General features: G+C 40.6%; 1 protein-coding gene across 2 annotated transcripts; it reads left to right on the top strand.

Moving 5' to 3' along the window:
• The first annotated feature begins 1,170 nt into the window (after positions 1 to 1,170).
• Positions 1,171 to 20,706, top strand: rassf8a (Ras association domain family member 8a). Of its 2 annotated transcripts, none has more exons than XM_088006330.1 (6): positions 1,171 to 1,362; positions 10,764 to 10,967; positions 14,389 to 15,188; positions 15,303 to 15,500; positions 16,756 to 16,900; positions 18,951 to 20,706. In XM_088006330.1, exons 2-6 carry the CDS (start codon positions 10,865 to 10,867, stop codon positions 19,070 to 19,072), a joined length of 1,368 nt encoding a protein of 455 aa, XP_087862456.1. In that variant the 5' UTR covers positions 1,171 to 1,362; positions 10,764 to 10,864; the 3' UTR covers positions 19,073 to 20,706. The 2 variants fall into 2 exon arrangements, with proteins under 2 accessions (XP_087862456.1, XP_014839537.2); XM_014984051.2 differs by having other exon boundaries at positions 1,171 to 1,557.
• Positions 20,707 to 22,393: the final 1,687 nt, after the last annotated feature.

Genomic DNA, 22,393 nt, shown 5'->3' with positions numbered 1-22,393 from the left:
CATCTCTTTATGACTGCAGTGAATCTGTCTTCTAATGGCAACATCAAGCAGGAGGATGAAGCATGTCGCAAAGCCCAAATCATCTCAAACCTGGTTTCTTGAACATGACAATGCACTCACTGCACTCCAAAACAGTCTCCAGACCTCAGTCTGAAAGAGCCTCTTTGGGACGTGGTGGAAGGGATGGTTTATATCATGGATGTCAAGTCAGCAAGTCTGTTGCAACTCTTTGAAACACTGAAAATAAGGACTTGCTTATGAAAATGTGTTTAATTCCTTTTGTAACATGAATTTCTGTGACCTTTCCAATGTTAAGAGTTGCTTGTCAGGTTGGCAGTATACAGTCTTTATTCAATTATAGAGGCTTGAAGTATTTCTTGCTCCCATGTCGAGCAGATGTAGAGATCATTGCACGACTAAGGGGTACGATTAGGCAACAGGGGGATTTGACCCGCAGTCAATTCAAGGATAATTGCACTGCTTGATTATTGTAAAATATTGTGTTTGGCCAAGAAATGTTAATAACGTCTTGTATAATGAAAGAACTGATTATAAAAGCAGATGTGACTCAACAGATTGTTCCCCCATATTTATGTTGGAAGCTGAAGAGGAGGTTTTTTTCTCTCTCTCTCTCTCTACTTGGAGACCTAAGGGGACCCTAACATGACGTCACTTTCCAAATATGGTAATGATGGGTTTTTGTAGATCTTCACAATGTAACAAAAAAAAAATCTAATCCTCGTGCAAATTCATAATTTTTTTTTACATATAAATTAACTTTTTATTCTTTTGTCCATTTTAATTTACTTTGTGGTGGTAAAAATAATGACGTAGAACATCACCCTTGATCTTAAAGTGGCAGTGTCCCCATTCAATGAACATTAATTGAAAATAAAATGCAATCATAAATTGTTACCTGTTTTATACGTTGTGCTAAATAAGCACTCATTTCTTCGGATTCTGAAATTACTCTGATAAAAAAAATGAAGCCAGTTTGTACGTAGTCAGGCTCGGTGAAGAATCTCTTATCTAAATATTTGAGCTACGGATTCCTGAGAGTTTTACCAGGAGAAAATGTTCTGTTTAGATGTCCGGTATGTGTAAAAGTTGAAGGCATCCTCCCAGTCGGCGTGTTATTGCAGCTTTAAAGGGTCCACAATGCCTTGCGGTGTCCCAGTTCTTCCAAGGCGGTGTAGCTCTTTACCAGCAGGAGTAATGAAACAGGGAGAGGAGAGGCAGGAGAGAGAGGAGCGTTTTCCGCAGCTGAGCACCGAGACCGCAGAGGACAAACACAAACTTTCAGACAGCGGTCTGGAACGTCAGATCTCGGTTTTCATCTGGATTCATCCACGGCCTTCTTCTGTTTGTAAAACGTGATTTTTATTCCCCCCCCCTCACCACCCCCTTCCTATTTTGTCGCATTTCCTTGGAAGTGATTTATTGGGCAATGGTGAAACGGGACACATTTTGCGGAATCCGCTCTTTTACCTGTGTTTTCTCCTCAAACTTCCCCCCGGAGAGGGAGAACTGAGCTGGAGCTGCTTTTGTATCTTGAAGGTAGGATATTTAGTGTGGGGTGATTGCTGCAGACTGTTACCGCAGCTGAGCCAGTTTGTTGTAGTGTATGGCTAAAATAGCGGAAACATTTCCATAGTGGGATACTTCTGCTACTCTGATCCAACTACAGCCCGTTAACGCCATTAGAGGCTCCTCCAGCCTTCGCATAACTACAGTCAATACTCTTTGCATTTCGTCTGTCCTTGTGTTTAGCTTTCAGGACTGGTACAACTTAAGATCTTAATGTGTGATCTGAGGTGATGCAGAGTTTTGTTCTCCTGGATTGTTGCTCGACAGGCCAAATGTTTTTGCAAAAGATTCTCCTAAAAAGATTTTTCTCTTTTCCACTACGCCTCGTTCTCAGTCCTTTCAGCATCATCTGGAAATGTTATGAACTTTTCCGTCTTTGATAGTGACGGAGTCAGACAAAGAGCTCGCGTGGTAAATACAATTATTTGCTAAGGTATTCACGTCCCTTTTTAGAACCAACAATTTCAATGTATTTTAACATATTTTAACATATTTTGATATAATTAGATCAATACAAATGTTGTAAATAATTACAATAATTTTGGGGGGAAATAATTTTTTTTTTTTTTTGCGTGCCTTTGTAACTAGACTTTGACTGGACCATCCTAACTCCTTGATTCAGTGCATTTTATCGGTTAGGTCTGTTGTGCGGCTAGAAAGTGAACATCAGCCCCAAACTCTAACAGCTTCCATCAACATAAATCAGTTTCCTAAACCCACTGAGGAAAAGCCTCAGTGGGCCACAGCATGATGCTGCCACCAACATGTGTCACTGTGGTCTTTGTGTGCTACAGGTGATTTGCCGTGTTTGTTTTCAGTTCACTATCGAGCTGAGCTACCCCTACTCTTTCCAGGCTTTAAGTAGGACTTCTTACGGTGTTATTTCAATTATGGCTTCCTCCTTGCCATCTGCTTAACGCTCTCCTTGTCCAGTCTTTCAGCCCTGCTTTAGACTTCTTCACAACTTGATCCCTTATCAATAACTAACATATCCAATACAATTGTTTTAAGTGTGTTATATTATGAATTATAAGGAAACTTGTAAAAAGAAAACACAGTTCCTCAACTAGCAAGAATGAATCTACATAACCCATTTGCAGAACTGTTAAAAAGCGCATACATGTTTTAATACAAACATAGAAATGGAATGATGCAAATCAAGTTCACTCTTAATTACTCTTGGTTAGAATATCTTCTCCTTCTGGCCAAAATTGATCATTGTTCTTGTTGATTCTTGTACTTTAACAAAATGTACATTATAATGTTTTTTTGTTTTGTTTTTTGGGTTTCACTGCACTATTTAGGGGTGTTGGAATAAAAGGTGATGATTGCAAATGAGCACCACACTTTAGATTTTTTTATTTATCTTAAAGTCTGAAACAGTTTTTCAGTGTACTGTAGTTCATTCCATATTGTTTATCTTACTAATCTACAAATACATACACTGCAACAAAATCAGTCTGTGGTCAGATCAGATTTCAGGGTTGTTGTTTTTTTTTTTTCTTATTTTAGTGACAACCACTAAAAAGTAAATAAATGCAGCCGTCCCAGCTGCTCATCTCTGCCCGTTTAACTCTGAATACGCGGCGCAAAGAAGTCGGCTCCAGATGATGTTTTACGAACCTCAGTAACTTGTATAAACTGGCCAGATGCCTCCCGCAGCCCTGCTGTGTTGCTGCTGCTCCTCTGCCCCGCTGCATGAGCCTCCTGCCCGCCCCTGCTGCTCCCTCAAAGCTGCCTAGTGAGCAGTGGATATGGCAGGGGAACAAAGGCGGCATTATAGCTGGCTGAACGTGCCGTCCAGATGTTGGAGATCCTGCCAGGACTGACCTCCCAAAATGGGGAGGAGGGGGTACTTGAGCTCGTATTAGTTTAATATCAACCAGGCGGACGCAGAGAGAGGAGTCTGCAGCTCCAGGGTGGGGGGTGGGGCGGGGGGTGTTGAAGAGCTCAGAGGAGCTGTGGGTGTTGTGTGTAGCGTGACTGGATGTGGGTTTAATCCCAAAACTCCTCAGTCTTTAAAGTAGAGCTAAATAGTTCTGAGCTAGTGCTGGGCATTACTTATTCCCTTTAGTTTTATTTTATATATATATATATATATTTTTTTTTTTTCTTCAGTGTAGCTTTGGTTCTGCAGATTGCTCAGTTGGAAACACTTTTTAAAGTTTTTGGCAAGAAAAAAAAACATGTTGCATGCAAGTCAGTTCTGCTGAATAATTGAGTAAAAGTTTTATTCAGTGTTTCATCTTGCAGTTTAGCAACTCGCATAAAAGAGCATTGCAAGTAAATACGAAAGGAATCTTTCATAATTTTTCAAAATAAAGCACTTGAAAGTCGAGACAGATTTCTGCCATTGCTTGTGAACGTTAAGGATCCGTTGGCAGAAAGGAACCCATAACGTTCTTATCTTGTTGTCATGGCTGGTTGCCTTCTGACAGTTCAGGAATGTATCCTCTGTTTGTTATCAGTTCCCACCCTCCAGGATCAAGGCCTTCCTCTGGTCTCTACCATGCTCTGTCTGTTTCATTGTACACACACTAAGCTGGCATAGTTTGCAGAGAGAAACGTCTTGACCAAAGTCACAACTGGAAGAATCTTGATGCTTAACTTTCACCATGTCAGAGTGTCGCACGGTTTTGACAAAAGTCTTCATTCTTTTGGCTCACATTTTGTCGCAACCAAAACATTTCGTCTGTTTTCCTTTGCACAAAGTACAAAGGAAAATAGAAATCCACAGTAATGCAGACAGCACCTGCTTTTCTATGCAATTACAACTGCAAATCTTTTCTGATATCTCTGCGATGACATTTTTGCTCTTCTTTCTTTTCAAAATACATCAACATAGAAAATATCTCTGGAGACGCATTGGATTTAGGTTTGGTCTATTCTTGCGTGCAAATATGCACTGACCCAAGATGTTTTTCTAAGGTTTTATTTACATTATGTTTAACTAAATCCACCTTCTCATGAACCCTGATCAAGTTCCTTGTCACTACAAAAGAAAAGCTTCACACAGGATGATGCTGCCACCACTTTGTTCCACTGTAGAGATGCTACATTCAGCGTGATGTTCATTGTTTATATTTTTGCCTTGCATATCAATTTGCAAGTAGAGTCTCTTAGTCTCTTGTAATCAGAGTACATTCCTCCTTATAGTGTGGCTCATACATGACATGTCACAGACTTTACACCAACCTCCTTATGGCTTTCTTTCAACAATGGCTTTGTCAATAAAGGCCAGATTTGTTCTGATATCTAATATCTAATAGTTGTCCTGTCAAGGAGTCTTGACTCCTACCTGAGCTTTGTTTAATCCCCTCCCTGCCTGGCCTTTGCGTTCAGTTTTCTCAGGTCTTCAGTTGTGCCAAACTCCTTCAGTTGTGAGCTGATGGATGGAACAACGCTGTTAGATGTTCAGAGGTTGGGAAATTGTTTTTTTTTAAAGCACAACCCTGATTTAAAATTTCTCACTGATCTATCTGCCGTGATCTCTGGTGGCGATGCTGTTTGTTTGCTAATGTTCTCTAACAAACCTGTGAAGTCTTTATAACGTACTTAACAACTATGTTTAAACGGTGGTTTAATTACACACAGGTGGATTTTGTTCACGAATTTGGCGACTTTGGAATGTAATTAGTTGCACGGGGTTTTATTTGGGGGTGCCAGTTTAAAGAGGCTTGAACTAGGGTCATTACCGTATTGTTTGTCATCATTAAGGAAACAATTATTTGGATTATAATTCACGACGATTAAGATAAAACCTAACTATCTTGGATTGTACTTTTGTTATTTGAGCCATCTTCTCTACTACTTCCACGAGACCTTCAAAATAAGCTGCCCTTCAAAAAAAGAGTGAAGTATTCTAATAATATCTTGGCCCGCCTTCAGCTTTTAGTACCGCAGGCTTTTGCTGTGGCATAACTGCAATAAGCCTCTCCAGCGTCATAACATGTTTTTCCGTCCAGAGTTCATTTTTTCTAGTGTGATGAAAGAGTTGGTAACACACTATTTCTTTTCTAGCACACCTCCAAAAGTCTCTGTGGGTCTAAGGTGTAGACATTGTGGTGCCCAATCATTGTGAAAATGATAACTCATGTTCCTCTTGCACAATGCATCATCAGGGAAAAAGAAATACACTGATGGAATAACCTGGTTAGTATATTCAGCTGACCTCATCCTCCTCACCAATTCACAGTAGCGCCCCCAATGGCTTGTAAGGTTGGCCTGTGCATAATTTTACGCACTTCTCTTCTTACCCTGATACGCCAATCTCTCTGGAGGAAGGTAAACCTGGACTCATGAGACCAAATGATCTTCTTCTTTTGCTTCAGAGTCCAATCTTTAAGCTATGTGCCAAACTGAAGACTTTTCTTTCCCCACAATATCCTCACTGATCAGTGGTTTTCTAAAGGCCACACAGCAGTTTAGTCCCTATCCTTTCAGGTTCCTTCACATTGAAATGCTCTTACTTTCATTCTTGAACACAGCCCTGACTGCTATCATTTCTGTGACCAAATTTTTAAGTGATCGCCAATAACTAGCATTCAAATGTGTTTGTTTTTTTTTTTCTCCAACCACATTTCTTCTGCAAAGATGTTAGCTCCCTAATAATTTCACAACTTTTTTTATGATGGGTTAGACAGTTCTTAACCTATTTTTAGCAGCTTGATAAATCTCAATTGTTATTTTTTGTTTTAATGCATGTCAATAATTTAACCCTTCTGAAACAGATCAACATATTTTCTTTGCCGTAATTGTTTAAGAATTGAGATGCTAATCCCTGCATCAGTTTGGTTTAAGCAACTTGCTGCCATCTGAAATATAATGATCAGTCAATAATTAACCAGTAGAAGGCTATGAACAATTTGGTTTCTTAAATCCAGGTGATTTAGTCGGACAGTGATGGTGCAATAAAGTTTGTGGCTGTCGTATTCGTGAAAACCCCTACAAAAAGTTCTAGGAGTGTGGAAACATTTGCAGGACACTATGCAATATTTGGTCTTAATTTTTAATCCCATAAATTAGACATATTTGTGTAGTCTCAGCACATGTTGGATATTTGGAAGAGCGGAAGAGCTTTCTGCCACCGGTGCCTAAACAATAAAACCGCCGTCTGGCTCTGATTGCTCGCAGAGATCCATTTCACAACAGAGCTGCTGCCAATTACAGCCCAGTAAAAATTGCTTGTAATTACATGTTGCTGTACTCGGTGCACAGTTTGACTTAAAGTTTGGTAACCAACAGAGAGGAGGGGCTCGGGCATTATTGTGATGTTGCTCAAGTTTGTGAGAAATATCCTTCTGTCTCTAATTAACAGCAGTGTTGGGGACTTTTAGGAATCGGGAACCTTTTGTTCTGAATTAGTCTGACTGTGCTACTTGGTGTTCCAGTTAATTACAGGGAAGAATTTTCAACACCGAGTGTTTTCAACACTGTACGGCTGTATTGTCCTCTGTTTTGGGGGAACAATGGTCAGCGAATGTGGACAGGAAGTGGAACAGAATGCATTTGTGAGGCAGCAAGTGTTAGAAGGCTGGTGGTTTCCTGTGAGATCGTTTTGCTCAAGACTTTTTTTTAATTTTATTCGATGTAACGAATGAATGCTCGTTTTGTTTTCGTCCAACACGCCGACTCCCGGCAAACGGGTTTCAAACACATTTTCAGAATCTGAATATTTGTATTTCTCGAGTTTATTCTGCCAAAAGAGCCATCCTTCCATTTATTTGTAACTCTGTCCACCCATCCATCTGTCCTTCCCTCTTTCCATTAGTCCCTCCATTCATTCGTCCATGCCCATTATTCCCTTGACCCATCCAGTCGTCTCTTCGTCCATCTTGTTATCCATCTGTACCTCCATTCATCTGTATGTCTAACCATCCACCCCTCCATGTGTCCACTCTATGGTATCTCTAGATTCAATATTTAAAACCTGACCACTGTACAATATCTGCCATAAATACATAGCAAAGTTTTGTGTTTGTGCAAAAAGAAAAAGTGTAAAAAGGACTGATATTGTGTGTAAGAACCCAGAGCAAAGTCCTAACCTGCACAATGCAGGGAAGCTGTGACGCTAGACTGCTTGTAAATTCAGTAAATGCACTGTAGCGCTACATAACTAGACTTTTTCCCTTTTTGTGTATGTGTGTGTGTGACCGAGGGTATATTAATTGCGTTGAAGCACCCACAGGAGCATATGGTAGAATGTTTACACCAGCAGCCAGCTGAAGCCTTTTCTCTGCCAGCCTGGTATGCTCCTGCAGGTCTGGAGAGTTGTCATCAGCAGCCGGGGACGCAGGCTGCTTTGGTGCTGCTCACACACTTTTCTTCTCAGTGAGGAATGCAGGTCCAATCATTATTACTCAACACCAGACTGTAACAAATGAGAACAGACACTCGAGTCATCTGGATTTGAGGTTTTGCAGAAGTTTATCATCTCAGCTGAGCTTTAATAGAAATCCGAGAGCTCATCTGCCTTGTGGAATGCTTTTCTGGCAAAATGCAGACTGCACAAATCAGGAGGTGGGCATCCCCCCAGGCTGGGGCTCTGACGGGCCAACAGAATAGAGCTCGCAAAGCCCAGGATGGCTCTGTGCCCTGCACCGCAGTGCCTGTATCATTAGTTGGGTTTTCTGAGCTAATGTCAAGAAATACAACATGAACGAAGGGAGCTCTGAGTCTGAACTGCAGCTTTTTAATTTATGCAACTCAAAATGTAGTGTCTTTTTTTTTTTTTTTTTTTTTTTTGGTGTGGGAGGGTTGTCATTTTGTCATGTTGCAACCACAAATATCAGTGTACATTTTATGATAAATCAACCCAGAGTAGCAGAACAATTGTGAAGTGGAAGAACAATGATGCTATTTCACGTCTTTCAAAACTTTACTCTGATGCCTCTAAATAAATACCTGTTCCTTCAGAACCGGATTTCAGAATAAAGTCCATCTTTGTGTAATTTTATCTTAGATTAAATCCAGCTGTACTATGAATGCCTTAGATGTTTGTCGGAAAACATTAGTCAACTAACAGCATCATGGAGACCAAGAAAAAGATCAGATGGGTCTGAAAGTTGTTGAGAAGTTTAGGGCAGGATTAGGTTCTAAAACAATATTTTATGCTTTGTACATCTGACTGAGAACTGTGCAATCCATCATCTTAAAATGGAAAAACTATGACAAATGCAAACCAAGCCATGACTGTCCACCTGAACTGACAGATTGGGCAAGAAAAACATCAAACTGAGAAACAGCCTATATGCTCAGGAGAAGCTGCAGAGATCCACAGGAGGAGGGAGATTCCTTTGAGAAGTAAACTGTTAGTCATATACTCCAAAAATCTGGCCTCACAATGGATAAAATCTGTTATTTTGGTAATAAAAAAAAAACCCCACAGGAAGTCCCAGTTGAACATGCATATGGAGGTCATAGCAAACATGCAGAGGACGGTGATCTGGTTAGATGACACCAAAACAGAACTTTTGGACTTATTTGTGGCAGAAAATTAAGTCTGCACATCACCCTAATTGCACCAACCACACAGTGAAACATGAGTTGACAGCATTATGCTGTGGGAATGCTTTTCCTCAAGAGGGGCAAAAAAAAAAACCAATCAGAGCTTATGGGAACAATGGATGTAGCTAGATACACTCACACCTAAAATGAGATGGATAAGATTGAAAAAAATATACATGCATTAAGATGGCCTAGTCAAAGTCCAGACCTAAATTCAACTGAGAATCTGTTGAAGCAAAGGAAAGTTGGTCAGAGCTACTAATTATGTTGGTGTATCACCTAAAATCCCGACATATTATTAAAAAAAAAAAACAACCTTTGGTGTTTTCTCACTTTTAGTATTTTGATACCCTCCTCATCAGCTGAGCTGTAGTGCCCTCTTTTCCTCAGAGCCAGTACTATTACTGATTTTGAAATTGCTTTTAAAAAAAGAGGGGGCGGAAATAGGTTTGATTCACAGAACATAAAGATTTCCCTGTTTGCTTGACTGCGAGTGTTTTCCAGCTCCTTCTCATCCTTCAGTGCTTCAGTACCATTTAAGGGCCGTCTGAAAAGAAGGACAAAAGCCCTTTCTGACCAGCTGTGTGTGTGTGTGTGTGTGTGTGTGTGTGGGGGGGGGTGTGTGTGTGTGTGTGTGTGCGCGTGTGTGCGTGTGTGTGCCAAGAGTAGAGCGAGCAGGCGACACTCCAGTACCTGCAAATACGAAGCAGAGTTTTGATGTTTTTGTACAAAAATGAGATTCTCTGAACAAAAACACAATTTAGTTTTGATTTGTCAAACAATCAGGCAAGCGTTTTTTCCTTCCTGGAGACTTTTGTTTTGTTTTTTTTGGATGCATTTTCATTGTTTTTCAAAAAGTAGACTTCAGCTAATTAGCCCAACTGCAGACTCACGCTGCCTTGAAGGGCTGCATGGGGTTTGGAATACATGTAGAAAAGCATTTGGTTAAGGACAGACCGACTGGAGTGAATGACTTTGTGAATGTGGACAGGGAATACCTGAGCTGGGGGAGGTGTAATTGTGGGGGGCTGGTGGACAAAGGGTCCTTTTCACACAGCTGTGTAGGTTAGATTCATAGAGAGGGATACAGATGGGCTGTTCATTCTGACCCGACGTACTGTCCTTGAAGAGCATGTTGAAGAATTCCTGTCAGTAATTATCCACATCTTGATACCCGCTTTGTGAATCCATGAAGAACAATTTAAACAGCAGTGATTATGCTAAAAGATTCTTTAATTCTTTTTTTTTTTTAATTTTGGTCTTGATTTTCTATTTAGACCCTTCCCACATTTTAATCCCCGTCACATTCTGTCCCTTCTGAGGTAATGTTTCTGTCATCCCTGCCTCAATCTAATACCCAGTACAAAAGCAGGAACTGGCCTTGGGAATGTCTGCTGGCAGATTCTTCCTGCACCCCCAACAGTCATGTACCTATTCATAGAAAGGAACAAAACAACACTGTTAATCCAGGTGGCCAGGCATGCCTGGAGTCCGTTCTCCGCTTGGACTCTCTTGCATGTCATAATTTTCTCCTGTTGTGTTCTTTGTTGATGTAAAACTTTTGCTGCTATGCTACAAACGGGTGGCCCAGTCACAAGCTCTGCAACGTTGGCCGTACGACTGCATCGTGACTCACCGCTTCCTGTTTTCCCCCTTTGTTTCCTACACAGTACATTAGAAAGAGGGATTTCCTGCGAACTGCCATCATTCCAGCCTTGAATAATGTTGGGGGCCACACACCATAACGGCCCCGCTCACTTCTGACCCCAAAATGGAGCTGAAGGTCTGGGTGGATGGCGTCCAGAGGGTTGTGTGCGGGGTCACAGAAGCAACCACCTGCCAGGAAGTGGTGATTGCTCTGGCCCAGGCTATAGGTAAATATTCCTGTTTTTTTTTTTGTTTTTTACAAAAAGCTCAGCAGGGGTATAATCTGTTCTTCAGCCTTAGAAGGAGGATTGGTTTCTCTTTTTTCTCCCTTACCTATTTACGTAGTTACTTAGAGGGTTTATTTTATTTTGTTGAGTTTCAGAATTTTACGAGGTCTTATGAAAGATCTGCAGTTAGAATAATTTATAAAATAAGAAATTAAAATCAGTAGAGAAGTTTTTTATTTCCCCAGTTGTGGGAGAATGAAGAAATTTCTATTCCATTACACATTTCTGTACACTGTCCATGTCGGCATTGTGATTGTCAAGGACTTAACTCGATCCAGCTCAATTTGTTAATCATGTTGCAATTCCCGAAATGGGATTTCAGGCTCCGCAAACATTCATGTTGGAACCCCGCGGTTCTAATTTTTTGGCCTGCAGGGTGTTTTTCAGGGCAGTGTGCAGAGCAGGTCACAAAACACAGAGGATCAAGGGATAGCAACAGCCAATACGGCCTTTTTATTAGCAGCATCTGTACCATGATTTATGCACTTGCACTTTAATTCTCGTTTTCAGACCTTTAAACTCTTATTTTGCTTCACATTCCAAGCACAATTTTGGTTATAGTCACATTTTCAAACTCGTTCTAATTACCACTAAACCTTTGTTGCACATTCGGTCTCATTTTCTGTCCACCTAACGTTTACGAGGTTAACGTTACAATCTGTTGTTTAAGTCAGCAAAGATTCAGCAACATACTGGTGGTGCATTTAGGGTCAGTTCTGAAATGAGTAAATATTTGTTTAGTGGTTGAAAATTAGGATTTCCTGTGAAATGTCAGTATGCTTGTTTATTGAATAATGTGACCTGATTCTGAAATCACCAAAAAGTGAACTTATTTCTGATGAGGAAGAATATTTCTTTTGAAATTTCAAAAATAATTTTGAGTTATTGCACAAAATAATAAGATTTAAAAATAACAATAAATTCCTATTACATCCAAGATTAAAACCTTTGTTGTTTTGAGACAATGTGACAAATCTTGAGATAATTGCGTTAAAATTGCGTTTCAATCATGATATTCGCCAGCTTTCATATACATTTTGCTGATCCTTTCAACCCACAAATTTAATCGATTTGCATTATTGTCTAAGAAAAGCTATCGAGGTCAGAAAAACCCTGACCGTAATAGTCGAGTGTGCGAATTGTGCACACTCACACGACTCGTGCGATTGTGCTTCTTTGCATTGATAAACATTCTCCAATAATCATAGTAAGTTCCTCTAAAATGCCAAACTGTTGCTTTTTAGACAGAGAAAGAGGCCCTGATGATGTAAGCAGCTGTCATCTCTCAAGCCTTCGTTTTAGGCTCCTGCTGAGAAATGGTGGGCCATAATCAGGGGCTATATTGGTGCTTTCTTGGCTTTACGCACCCCACTTTCCCATATGGCTGCTGCAAAAATGGGGGCACTTGAGCAGAATGTATTGACATCACTTCCCACTAAGCGCAGGAGGAGGAAGGAAAGTCTGACTCATCCCCTTCGTATCCTGCCAAACTGTGAAAGCAGCACTTCTCTCTGAGCCTCCTCCTCTGCCTTTCTATGTTCCCCACGCATACACCACGCTAACGGATCAAACGCAAATATTGATCTTGCACGTTGACGTTTATTGAGCGTTTCTGTGTAATTTTTGTTGTCAAATCTGAAAAGAAATCAGATTTGTTATGAAATCAGATTTGATTATGTTATAATCAATGAACCAAATGGGAAAACCAGTTGAAGTGCTGAAACTGCAGAAACCCTTTTACTCTACAGATTTTTTAAAATTTTCTATTGAATGCAATACTTTTAAAAAGTATTCATACCCCCATTAAGCCACAAACTTCAAAATAAGTCATGCATACTTCACTTAGAGCAGAGTGGCAAAGTGGAAAGAAGTTAATGCATCGTTTTCAAAATAAAATTTCCAAGTAAAATCTGCAAAGCTTTATTTCAGATTGGATGAGGGTCTGTAAAAAGCAACTTTATTGCAGATTTTATTTGGATTAGATCCTAAACCAGATTAATCTGTTTTAACACATTAATGTGCTGTGATATAGTGCATTCAGTTGTCACTCTGGCTGCATCTTCCAGTGTTTCTGGAAGATGAACCTCACATCAAATATCAACAACATTGGCCCAAAAATCCCTAATACTGTACATTTAAAACTGTACATTTAAAATTGTACGGTTGCAGTGGTACTATCACTTTTATCACCACAAATGTCAAAACAGTGACCAGTTCCGCCATTTTGGATGTCACCATTACAACGCAGAGGGTGCAGGTCGTTGACGTAACCCGTACAGCCCCAATTCTCCAATTTTTGCACATTTCCAACCTCATGTACACTTTGAGTACGCACTTCATAGAGGAGCGTAGGATGTGGTGCAAGTATTGGGACGGGGCTCCTTTCAACTGATTCTTCCGCCTGACAGGTGGATCTATGCAGTGGATCTATAACTTCTTCTCAGTGGCGTGCCGTGGGGTTTCAGTCAGGGCCGTCAATAGACTTCAGCTATGAACAATGTACACGTCGTGTAGGACAATGTGCACCACAGGCATCCAGTAATATGTAAATAAATAAAAATATGCCAAGTAAAGCAACAATGCAGCCCAAGAATGCATATATCAAGCAATATATCTAGAAGTAGTTCTCTGACTGTTGCTCCCTTTTTGGCTTAGAACACCCATGTGTTGTTGGGATTGCTGTTGTGCTGTACTTTCTCTGTTTACAAATGAATGATTGAGTTCTGTATTCTCTGGTCATTATGATTCTGTTTGTTCTCTGGTAACTCTCTGAAGTCTTCACACGGCAGCTGTATGTGTGCTGTGATTTAAATTAAAACATACTTTCTTCTGAAAGCAATGAGTTGCACTGGATTTCATTTGTATGTAAGAAATTAAAAGAGATCTAAACAAGAAATGCACACCACACTTTTCCGATTTTCATTTGTGAAATTTTTTAAAAAAAAGTAAATAATTTGCTTTCTAATTCTCAGTTATGTTACATGTTCAGTGTACTCCACCCCTCCTCTGTTTTATTTTACTGTGTTTTTTTCACATAAAACTCCCCAAGTTCTGCATTTTGCTTTTGGTGTCTTTGAAACGTGGTTTTAATTTCTTGTACATTTTGTTTAAGAAACACAAGCACAAAAAAAAAAAACTGGGTGAGAATTTAAATCTCAGCTTTTTTGCAACAGAAGTGCTTCTAAAAAGCAGTTTGTTTCTGAGTGAAAATCCTTCCCCTTTAATATGTGGTGTTTGTTTTGAAGTTATTCTCTCCATTTTCATCAAGGCAGTTTTTATCGTTCCTGCTCAGCTTTGTGTTCAATGCACTGTGATGTCGTCTCTTAACGGTGCGTTATTTTAATGTGCTTGTTGTTTTCAGGTCGCACCGGGAGGTACACTTTAGTTGAGAAATGGCGGGACACAGAGCGCCACTTAGCCCCTCATGAGAGCCCAGTGGCCTCTCTGAACACCTGGGGTCAGTACGCTGGCGACGTTCAGCTAATCCTTCATCGCACGGGGCCCTCGCTCACCGAACGCCCCCCGTCAGAGGGCCCCCCGCTCAGGGGTCCTGAACGCGGCCTCCATCGTCAGAGCCTGCCTCCTCTTGCAAAGCTCCGTCACCCCAACGACGGCTCTCTTCACCGCCGTGAACCGCGCCGGAAGTCTCTGACCTTCACCGGTGCGCCTCGGAGCCTGAGGGAGATCCTGAGCGGAGGCCGGATCGGGGATGCCGAGGGGAAGCGGAGGCTCCTCCTGGGAAGCGTGGGGATTCACCACCACGCGGGGCCGGCCTTTGGCACGGCTCCCCCGGGCCTCTGGACCTGTCACATGGAAGATTTGGTCAGACTGGTCAGTCTGCAAAGAGAGACTCTGAACGTGCTGGAGAAGAAGCTGGAGGCGTACGAGGCCGAGCTCCAGGCCTGGTCCGAGGGCCGAGGGGGGCGAGGGGCCGGGTGCGCTGCAGATCTGGGTAGAGGTGGAGGGCTGTTGGAGGAGATCCTGAGGCTTGAGAAGCACCTCAGGAAGAATGAGGTGGAAATGGAAGAGGAAGAGTTTTGGGCCACCGAGCTGCAGATTGAGATGGAGAGCGAGAGGCAGCTGGAGGAACGACTGCAGGAGCTGCGCGGACGACTGCAGGGCTGCGAAATGGAAATCAAAGAAAAGCTCACAATGTTAAAGGTATATTATCTATTGGGAGATTTTCTCTGTGCATTTGAAGAAAATAGATTGTGGTCTAAGAGCAGATGTGGGTTTGTTTTTATTTTCTGCATTGCCGTGTCTTTTGCTTGTCAGGGGGTAGAAGCAGGTCTTGAGGAGGAGAAGCTGCAGAGAGAGCGCCAGGAGACCCAGTGGGTCAGTGAAGCCGAGGCGCGGGCTCAGGTCCTCCGGGTCAAGGCGGAGCTGAAAGCCCAAGAGAGACAGGCCATCCAGCTGGAGAGCAGCTGCAGGGCTGTGGACAGATCACTTGGACAAAGCAGTAAGAAACTGCAGGTGAGTTTTTCTAATTCAGTAACCAGTTAGGGTGGGGTTTTTTTAAATGCTGCTAAATGTTCACTCATATCATCCATCTTTTTGTCCCTTTCTCTCTCTATTAATCATTCCTTTGCTTCATAACATGAAATGCATCTTTGCCAGTGAAAACTAAAAGCATAAAACCTGACTGATTAACACGTCTACATTTAAAATGAGCATTTAGCCCCCTTCAGCACGACACATGCTGCACTAGTCCAGAAATCTTGCCGGACTCCAGTAAGTCACACTGCGAGAGCTCAAGAATATAAAAACTTGGGAGCAGCAGAATCATTCCAGAAAGGTCCGGCAGAGATATCAGCTCAACAGAGAAGAGAAATCAAGTTACCGGTTTTAATGCTTTCATTATCGGAGCTGGACTCCAAGAAGAGAGAGATGAGGCGAGACAGACCACCGGCTGTGAAATCACTCAGGACTTGGGTAAACAGGACCACAGGTTGTCACTCCAAATGACCACAGAATATCCTAGTTACCTGTTCCTCATTCAAGGGTTGTAAATCTTTAATTTATTTATCTCAATTTAAGTTCTTGAAGCCTTCAAAAGGCTTTTCTTGAGTTCCGTCTTGCAACATCTTAAATTTCTGCACCCTTTTGCTGCTTTCATAGATTTTATTTTTCATTTCTTTTTCAGTTTAATTAGTTTCATCTTGGAAAGTGGACATTTAGACAGACTGAGCTTGAACAGATTTAAATTTTGGCAACTGAAAACGTATATGGCCAGAGCCAAAAAAAGAAAACTCAAAGATAAACACAAAGTTTTCATTTTGTTTTTGTTTTATTACTTACCCAAGTTGCTAAGTTGACATTCCAAAAATTTTCTTCAAGCTAGAAAATACCTCTGGCCCACTGCTGCTGTGTTTTGTTTCTCTGCTCTGACCACTCTAACCCCTGATGGCTCACACTGAGCCGGGTTCTTCTCCACTGCTGAAACTCGCTTGCTTCGAAGGAGGGATTGCTGAAAAAAAAAAAAAAAAAAACACAACTTGATGCAATCGGTTTAAAGAGAATTGAAATCTCTGGCACTCGAGCTAATGAAATATGCTTCTGGTAATTAAATACCACTATCGAACAATAAACGCGCTATAAACATTCTGCGAAAATCATTCGGAATCAGTGACACGGATATTGAGCTTGCAGTTATGGGTTGAAGTCTCAGATTCAAATTGTCTTCGGTTCTCTGCAGTGCGAGTTGTCATTTTCCTTGCTGCTGTTTCAGGACATGCAGCAGGAGCTGGAGCAGCTGACCAAGGAGCTGCGGCAGGTGAACCTGCAGCAGTTCATCCAGCAGACTGGAACCAAGGTCACAGTGCTGCCCGCTGAACCGACGGAGGAGGACTGTGCAAACAGCAGCTCTGGCTCAGGTAATGAAACGTGTCTTCAAGTGTTAGTTAAAACCTCTTTCAGGAAATTATGAAGCGCTCAGTGAGATGCAGTGTGATCTGACCTGACGCAGTTTGTTTTAGAATAACGGTGCTCTTTGATTTAAAAAGACATCATGCGTGTCGCATGTGAAAATGACGACAAGGTTCAGCGGGAGCGTTGGAAAATCGTTTCCTCCGTCAAGGTGCACTTTGTTCTGTGGCCGCAGTTCTTGACAGCCTGCTGAGAGAAAATGACTCGGTTCCGTCTTGCATCTCCGTGCGTCAGTATGCGGAAGGAGAAAATAGCTGTAAAGAAAAGTACATGCAGTACGGCTCTTTGTTGCCGTGTAAGTGGTGGTTCTGGAAGGCTGCAGCGGCTCTGCAGAGAGCAGATGATCCTCATGAGAGCGATGCACCATGAGAGGGAAGCGAAGGCTGGTTCTTAAAAACCATACCATGACTCGGTAATTTGTGATTTTTTTTTTTTTTTTTTTTTTTAACGTCTAAGCTGAAGAAAATCATACTTTCTTGGCAGAAAAGCTAAAATGTGCTTTTAAAAAGTTTGTGCAAGGAGAAGGATCGACCCTGGTAGAGAAACAAACTTTGTGGTTTTTTTTTGTTTTTGTTTTTTTTTAGGGCCCCCTGCTGGTTTGTTAGACCTAATGTTTCATGTTCCTCACAGGCCAGATTGGCTAATGCACTAATTATACTCATACTGCATAAAACCTTCTGAGCTAACTCAACAGTTTCTGCTGCTTCCATCTGAGCTGAGAAGAAGAGGCTGTGAATTGAACCAGTCATATTATTCTCATTCTGTTTTAAGCTCATTTTTGTTTATTTTTATAGATCAGAAAGGCTGAGTAAAATCACAGCTGAAATTAAATTTAAAGAAGTAGAGGCTTTAGTCCTTGATGTGAGCGTCCTGGGATTGATCGCCTACCTTGAGACCTTTGCTGCATGTCTTCTCCTCACCCCTTTCCTCTGACCACTTCCTGTATTGTAGCGGTTAACAAAGGCCACTAATTAAATCTTTAAAATGAGAAAAACTATATATTAATTGTCTACTTACCAGTTAACAGTAAACAGTCCACATATGATCGGGGTTGGCCAACAAAAAAGGAAAGTGAGTGGCGCTGTGGTGGATGCCTGCTTGATGCCTCGTTAAATCCTAGACTGGCTTTTGTGAGCAATAAGTTCCTCGGTACATACAAACACACCGAGTTAAGCTTTTTATTTCTAAACGCACCTTGGATCATTACTGTGTTCCTTACATGCGCTTAACTTATTCTCAGGCATGTTAAAGGCAATTACGAAAGATAGCACTTTTATTGTGAACATTTATAGAGGTGAATTCATTATATTGAATATGATGCACTGTTTTTTTTTTTCAAATGGGTAAGAGTGCACAGAGAAAGTAAGTAAATGTCTAATCGGTTTATAGATTTACAAGTTTCCATTACTTTTTTGGATGCCTTTAAATCAAAACTGTTAAAATAATCTGGACCAGGATTTTTTTTTTTCTGCCACTTTTATAAAACTGTTGCTGTGGGATTCTACACGACACGCCCACTGTTATGGTTTCCGTCATGTAAATTAATTTGTGCTTGATTATCCTCTAATAACCTTGCACAGAAGAGTGAGCATGATGAATTTTCTTTGTGCCATAAAATTGACTCCACTCTTTTTGCAAAGCTCAGCCCTGCCCCCTGGTGGCTCCAAAGAAGTGCATAACATTGTGTGTTTTTATTTTTTATTTTCTTCTTTCAAATTTTCTGACAAATTTATAAGGCATTGATAATGTGTATTTTAAAGGAAACTGTTTAGAAATGTTAGGCGGTTAAAAAAACAAACTAGTCAAATTGTCAACCTTGTGATTGTCAAGTGGAATATTTGTCGCTTTTAAGAGTTCTCTAATGCATTTCCGTGTGTCGTAGCGTGAACGTTTGCTAAATTTTGACGTGCACCATCTCGCTGCTGAATAAAAAAATGTCCTGCTCAGTTAAAAGCTGAAGTGCAGTCTTATTTTCTCTATTGCTTGTTTCCTGGTCAGATTTGGCGGCGCTGACTGGCTCGCTGAAGCGTCCTGTGTCCACCCAGCCCGTGTCCAGCCACCTCCGCGTCCTCGCCAACCCTCTTAGCTCTGGCCTGAACCCAGAGGGGATCTACGTCTGACCCCCAGGTCTGACCCCAAGCAGGACATCTCTGCAGCTCAAGACTATGCATTCTTTGTTTTTAAACCTATGAAGGTATCCGATAGTGAGAGGTGTAAAGATATGGTAAACATACAATCTCTGAATGGAAATAATCGAGCACTTAATGGAAGAAAACGCCAGTTGGCAGGTATGGTCAGGAAAAAAAAAAAGAAAAACACTGCACCCTACCGACTGGTGCATCCATGTTTTCCATTTCGCTCTGAAACGTCTGGCTGTTGTGGACCTCCTCCATCAGCATATCCACTTATTGTACTTTCACTTTACTACCTGCTGAATGATTTATATTCATCTTTTTGCCTTTTAGAAAGCGGCCATGAGAATCTTTGTACGTGTATGTTTCTCTCTCCAGCAAAATGTCTGGTTCTCGTTGAAGTGAAGGATCCACTTGTTTGTAGTAGAACTGTGAACAATCCCTCCTTGTGCTCCGTTGGTTCAAGTTAAAACTATGCACAAATGGTTCATATTTTTGTTACTGAATGTTTTTGTGTGTACTTACCAAAATGAAGGCTTACTGTAGATGTTTGTACTCTTTAGCTTTATTCAGTGAGTGCATTTTATTCTGAAGTTGTGCATTCCTGCAGTAAAGGCTGCATATTAAACCAGTGTTAATTCTCCTTTTTAGCTGTATTTTTTTGTTGTTGTTCAACAACAACAAAGTATATATATATATATACTTATATATATATTTTCTGAATGTATTTTATGCTTGTTTATCTTATGGATTGTGTGTGGCCAAAGATTGAGCTTGTTGCATGATTGTGCTGGCAGCCATCTTTGAATGTGCAGAGAGTTCTCAAAGCCAATCGGTCGACCTGGCAGTGGTAGTCATAAAGTGGACAGTTGCAGCTACGACGTGAAGTAAGAGTGTGAGTATGTAATTGAAATGGCTTGTGTGCATTTGTCTGCATGCGCGCACACGTGGTGTGGGACTTTGAAGGTTTGAAGCACTTGTTAAATCACGAAAAGTGAATGTTTGTCTGCATATGTGACAGCGATTCAAGAAATTTGCCTGTGTGTGAGTGCAGAAAAGCCAAGTTATGAAGCTTCACTTAGGTTGTAGATAAGCTGCTAAACACATCAAAGTGCCTTATCCTCATATTGTTAATGGTGTTTTCCAGATACAGCATAGAGGAGGTGTTACGGAGGGCGTTGTTGGGGAAAAATCATTAGTTGAGATCAAGACAACTGTAGAATTCAGTGCTTGTATGCAACATGAGCAGAAGAAACTACAACCTTTCTTTCAGTGTTTTGTAGGAATGTCAAATTAAATAAGAAGGATCTGTACTTTGTCACTGTATCGTTACCGTAATACTACATGCAACAGTTAAGTTTCTAATCGTTTTTCCTTTGTTTGTTTGTTTTTTTTTTTACTTGGAACACGTGTACTGTAATTTGGATCAGAACTTTCACATTGTTGTGGTCACTGTTTACAACTTCATATCTTCTTGAGCTCTAATAAGATGTCAACTTTAAATAACTTTTGTTTCGTTTTTCTTGCCTTAATCTACTGCAGATTGTGGCCAGTTGTGTATGGCTGTAACAGAATGCAGATATGACATGGATTGCATGGTTCAATAAACCATCTGAATAAAATCACGTTGTGTGACTGGTGCTTGCTGGAACTATCTATGACTGAGGACATAATAAACAGTGGTCCGACCACAGACGCCACACAGTTATTAATTAAACTAGAATTCCAATAGGGGGAAAGCTGTGTTGGTAATATGAAGTACATACTGTTTTTTTTATTATTATTTAAGAAGGAAAGTAGCACTATGGTGACAGATATTAAACCACCCAGACTTCTAACCAAGTGGATCTAGGAAAGGTTATGGGTTATGGGGACTTTTCCAAACAATTGTATAGCATTGTAAAGAAGGGGAAAATATTCTCAAATGAAATCCATATATCATATCAGCTGATATGGTGATGGACAATACAGTGCTCATAGAAATGTACTAAAATCATATCTCAAGCTCTATAAGCCTTGTATAGTATACTAAATTGTAAAACCATTGAGAAAGACACTGAAAAGGGACTACTTGCTTGAAGCAGTTGAGGAAGAAAATTCATTATTTCTTAAAAAGAACATTGGAGTGAGACTGGAGTTCGAAAAGTTGCACCTGAAAGAGCCTCTATACTTTTCGAATAATGTCCTTTAAGTTGTTCAGACCACAGTGGAGAGGTTTTCACTCAAATGCACAGAACCACCTTGACTGGAACTAAGCAACATATCAGCACAAATACCTCGTACTGACTGTCAATTTTGGCGGTGGCAGGATGATGATTTTCACTGGTTTACCTCGACAAGTTAAAGTCTAGACCTCAAACTGACTGAAATGCCATAAATCCTCTACAAGAACAAAACAATTAGCTCTAGATCAATAACTATTGCGTGATTGGTCAGAAACCTGAAGTGGGTGTGGTTACCACACTACTGAGGTACTTCAATGTTTTGCTGTACAAAGTGGTTCTTTGAACTTTTGAACAATGAACTTCAATCTTCATGCATAACTTTCCCATTTTCATTTAAATATTTTAGAAAAAGAAGAACAACAGTATGGGATCTATTGTCTGTTTAAATTATTTTAGAAACTGGTAGACACCAGAGGCCTGAGAAATGAGAGGTGATCTACTTTCTTTTCCCTACTTCACTGATCGACCAGAGCAAGAGTTCAAGCTTTACACCAGCAGAGGGAGACATTTCCACAGGAATAATAGTTTGCAGTTATTAAACCAAAAGGAGGCTATCCAGAATAAATGTCTAAAGTTTTGATAATTATAAGAACCATATTTGTCTAAAAGTAATACAAGTAAATACAAAGCTCAAAAGTATAATACATAACAATGGAAATAATCAGAAATCTTATCTATTGGTAGCAGCACCATACTTTACTGTTTTGTTGTAAATAGCGGCTTGTTTTGCCTGAGTAACAACTGATGAGTCCTTTCTGTTTTTTCCTGTCATTCATCTGAACCAACTCCAAGGATGTGATTAAACAAAAATCTCACCTGAACTGGTTCTAAGCCAAGTATATGAATGACCATTTCCTTAGTTACGTCATTTCAACGGTTAAACTATCAACAGTAAACATGTGGGAAAATGCTCTAATTAGGTTAGATCGCTGCATGACCTGTGGACCCATATCTGACAAAAATTTTTAATTTTACTCAGCAGGGCTCTACAAAATACACTCATCACACTTTCCAGATTTTTATTTGAAAAGAAATTGCTAAACCCATTCCTGTGCTTTTATTGTCATTTCCTCCACTACTTTGT

This window comes from Poecilia mexicana, unplaced genomic scaffold (assembly GCF_051168715.1).
Source record: "Poecilia mexicana isolate PSO_F unplaced genomic scaffold, ASM5116871v1 scaffold_6, whole genome shotgun sequence".
NCBI classification, from domain to species: Eukaryota; Metazoa; Chordata; class Actinopteri; order Cyprinodontiformes; family Poeciliidae; genus Poecilia; species Poecilia mexicana.
The sequence above is the reverse complement of the archived record's forward strand: the minus strand, read 5'-3'. Positions and strand labels throughout refer to the sequence as shown.

Coding starts and splice junctions, on each gene's coding strand:
- rassf8a (XM_088006330.1), top strand. CDS start 10,865: ATGGAGCTGAAGGTCTGGGTGGATGGCGTCCAGAGGGTTGTGTGCGGG. Junction 15,189..15,302: donor AAAAGCTCACAATGTTAAAG/GTATATTATCTA, acceptor TTTGCTTGTCAG/GGGGTAGAAGCAGGTCTTGA. Junction 16,901..18,950: donor AAACAGCAGCTCTGGCTCAG/GTAATGAAACGT, acceptor TTTCCTGGTCAG/ATTTGGCGGCGCTGACTGGC.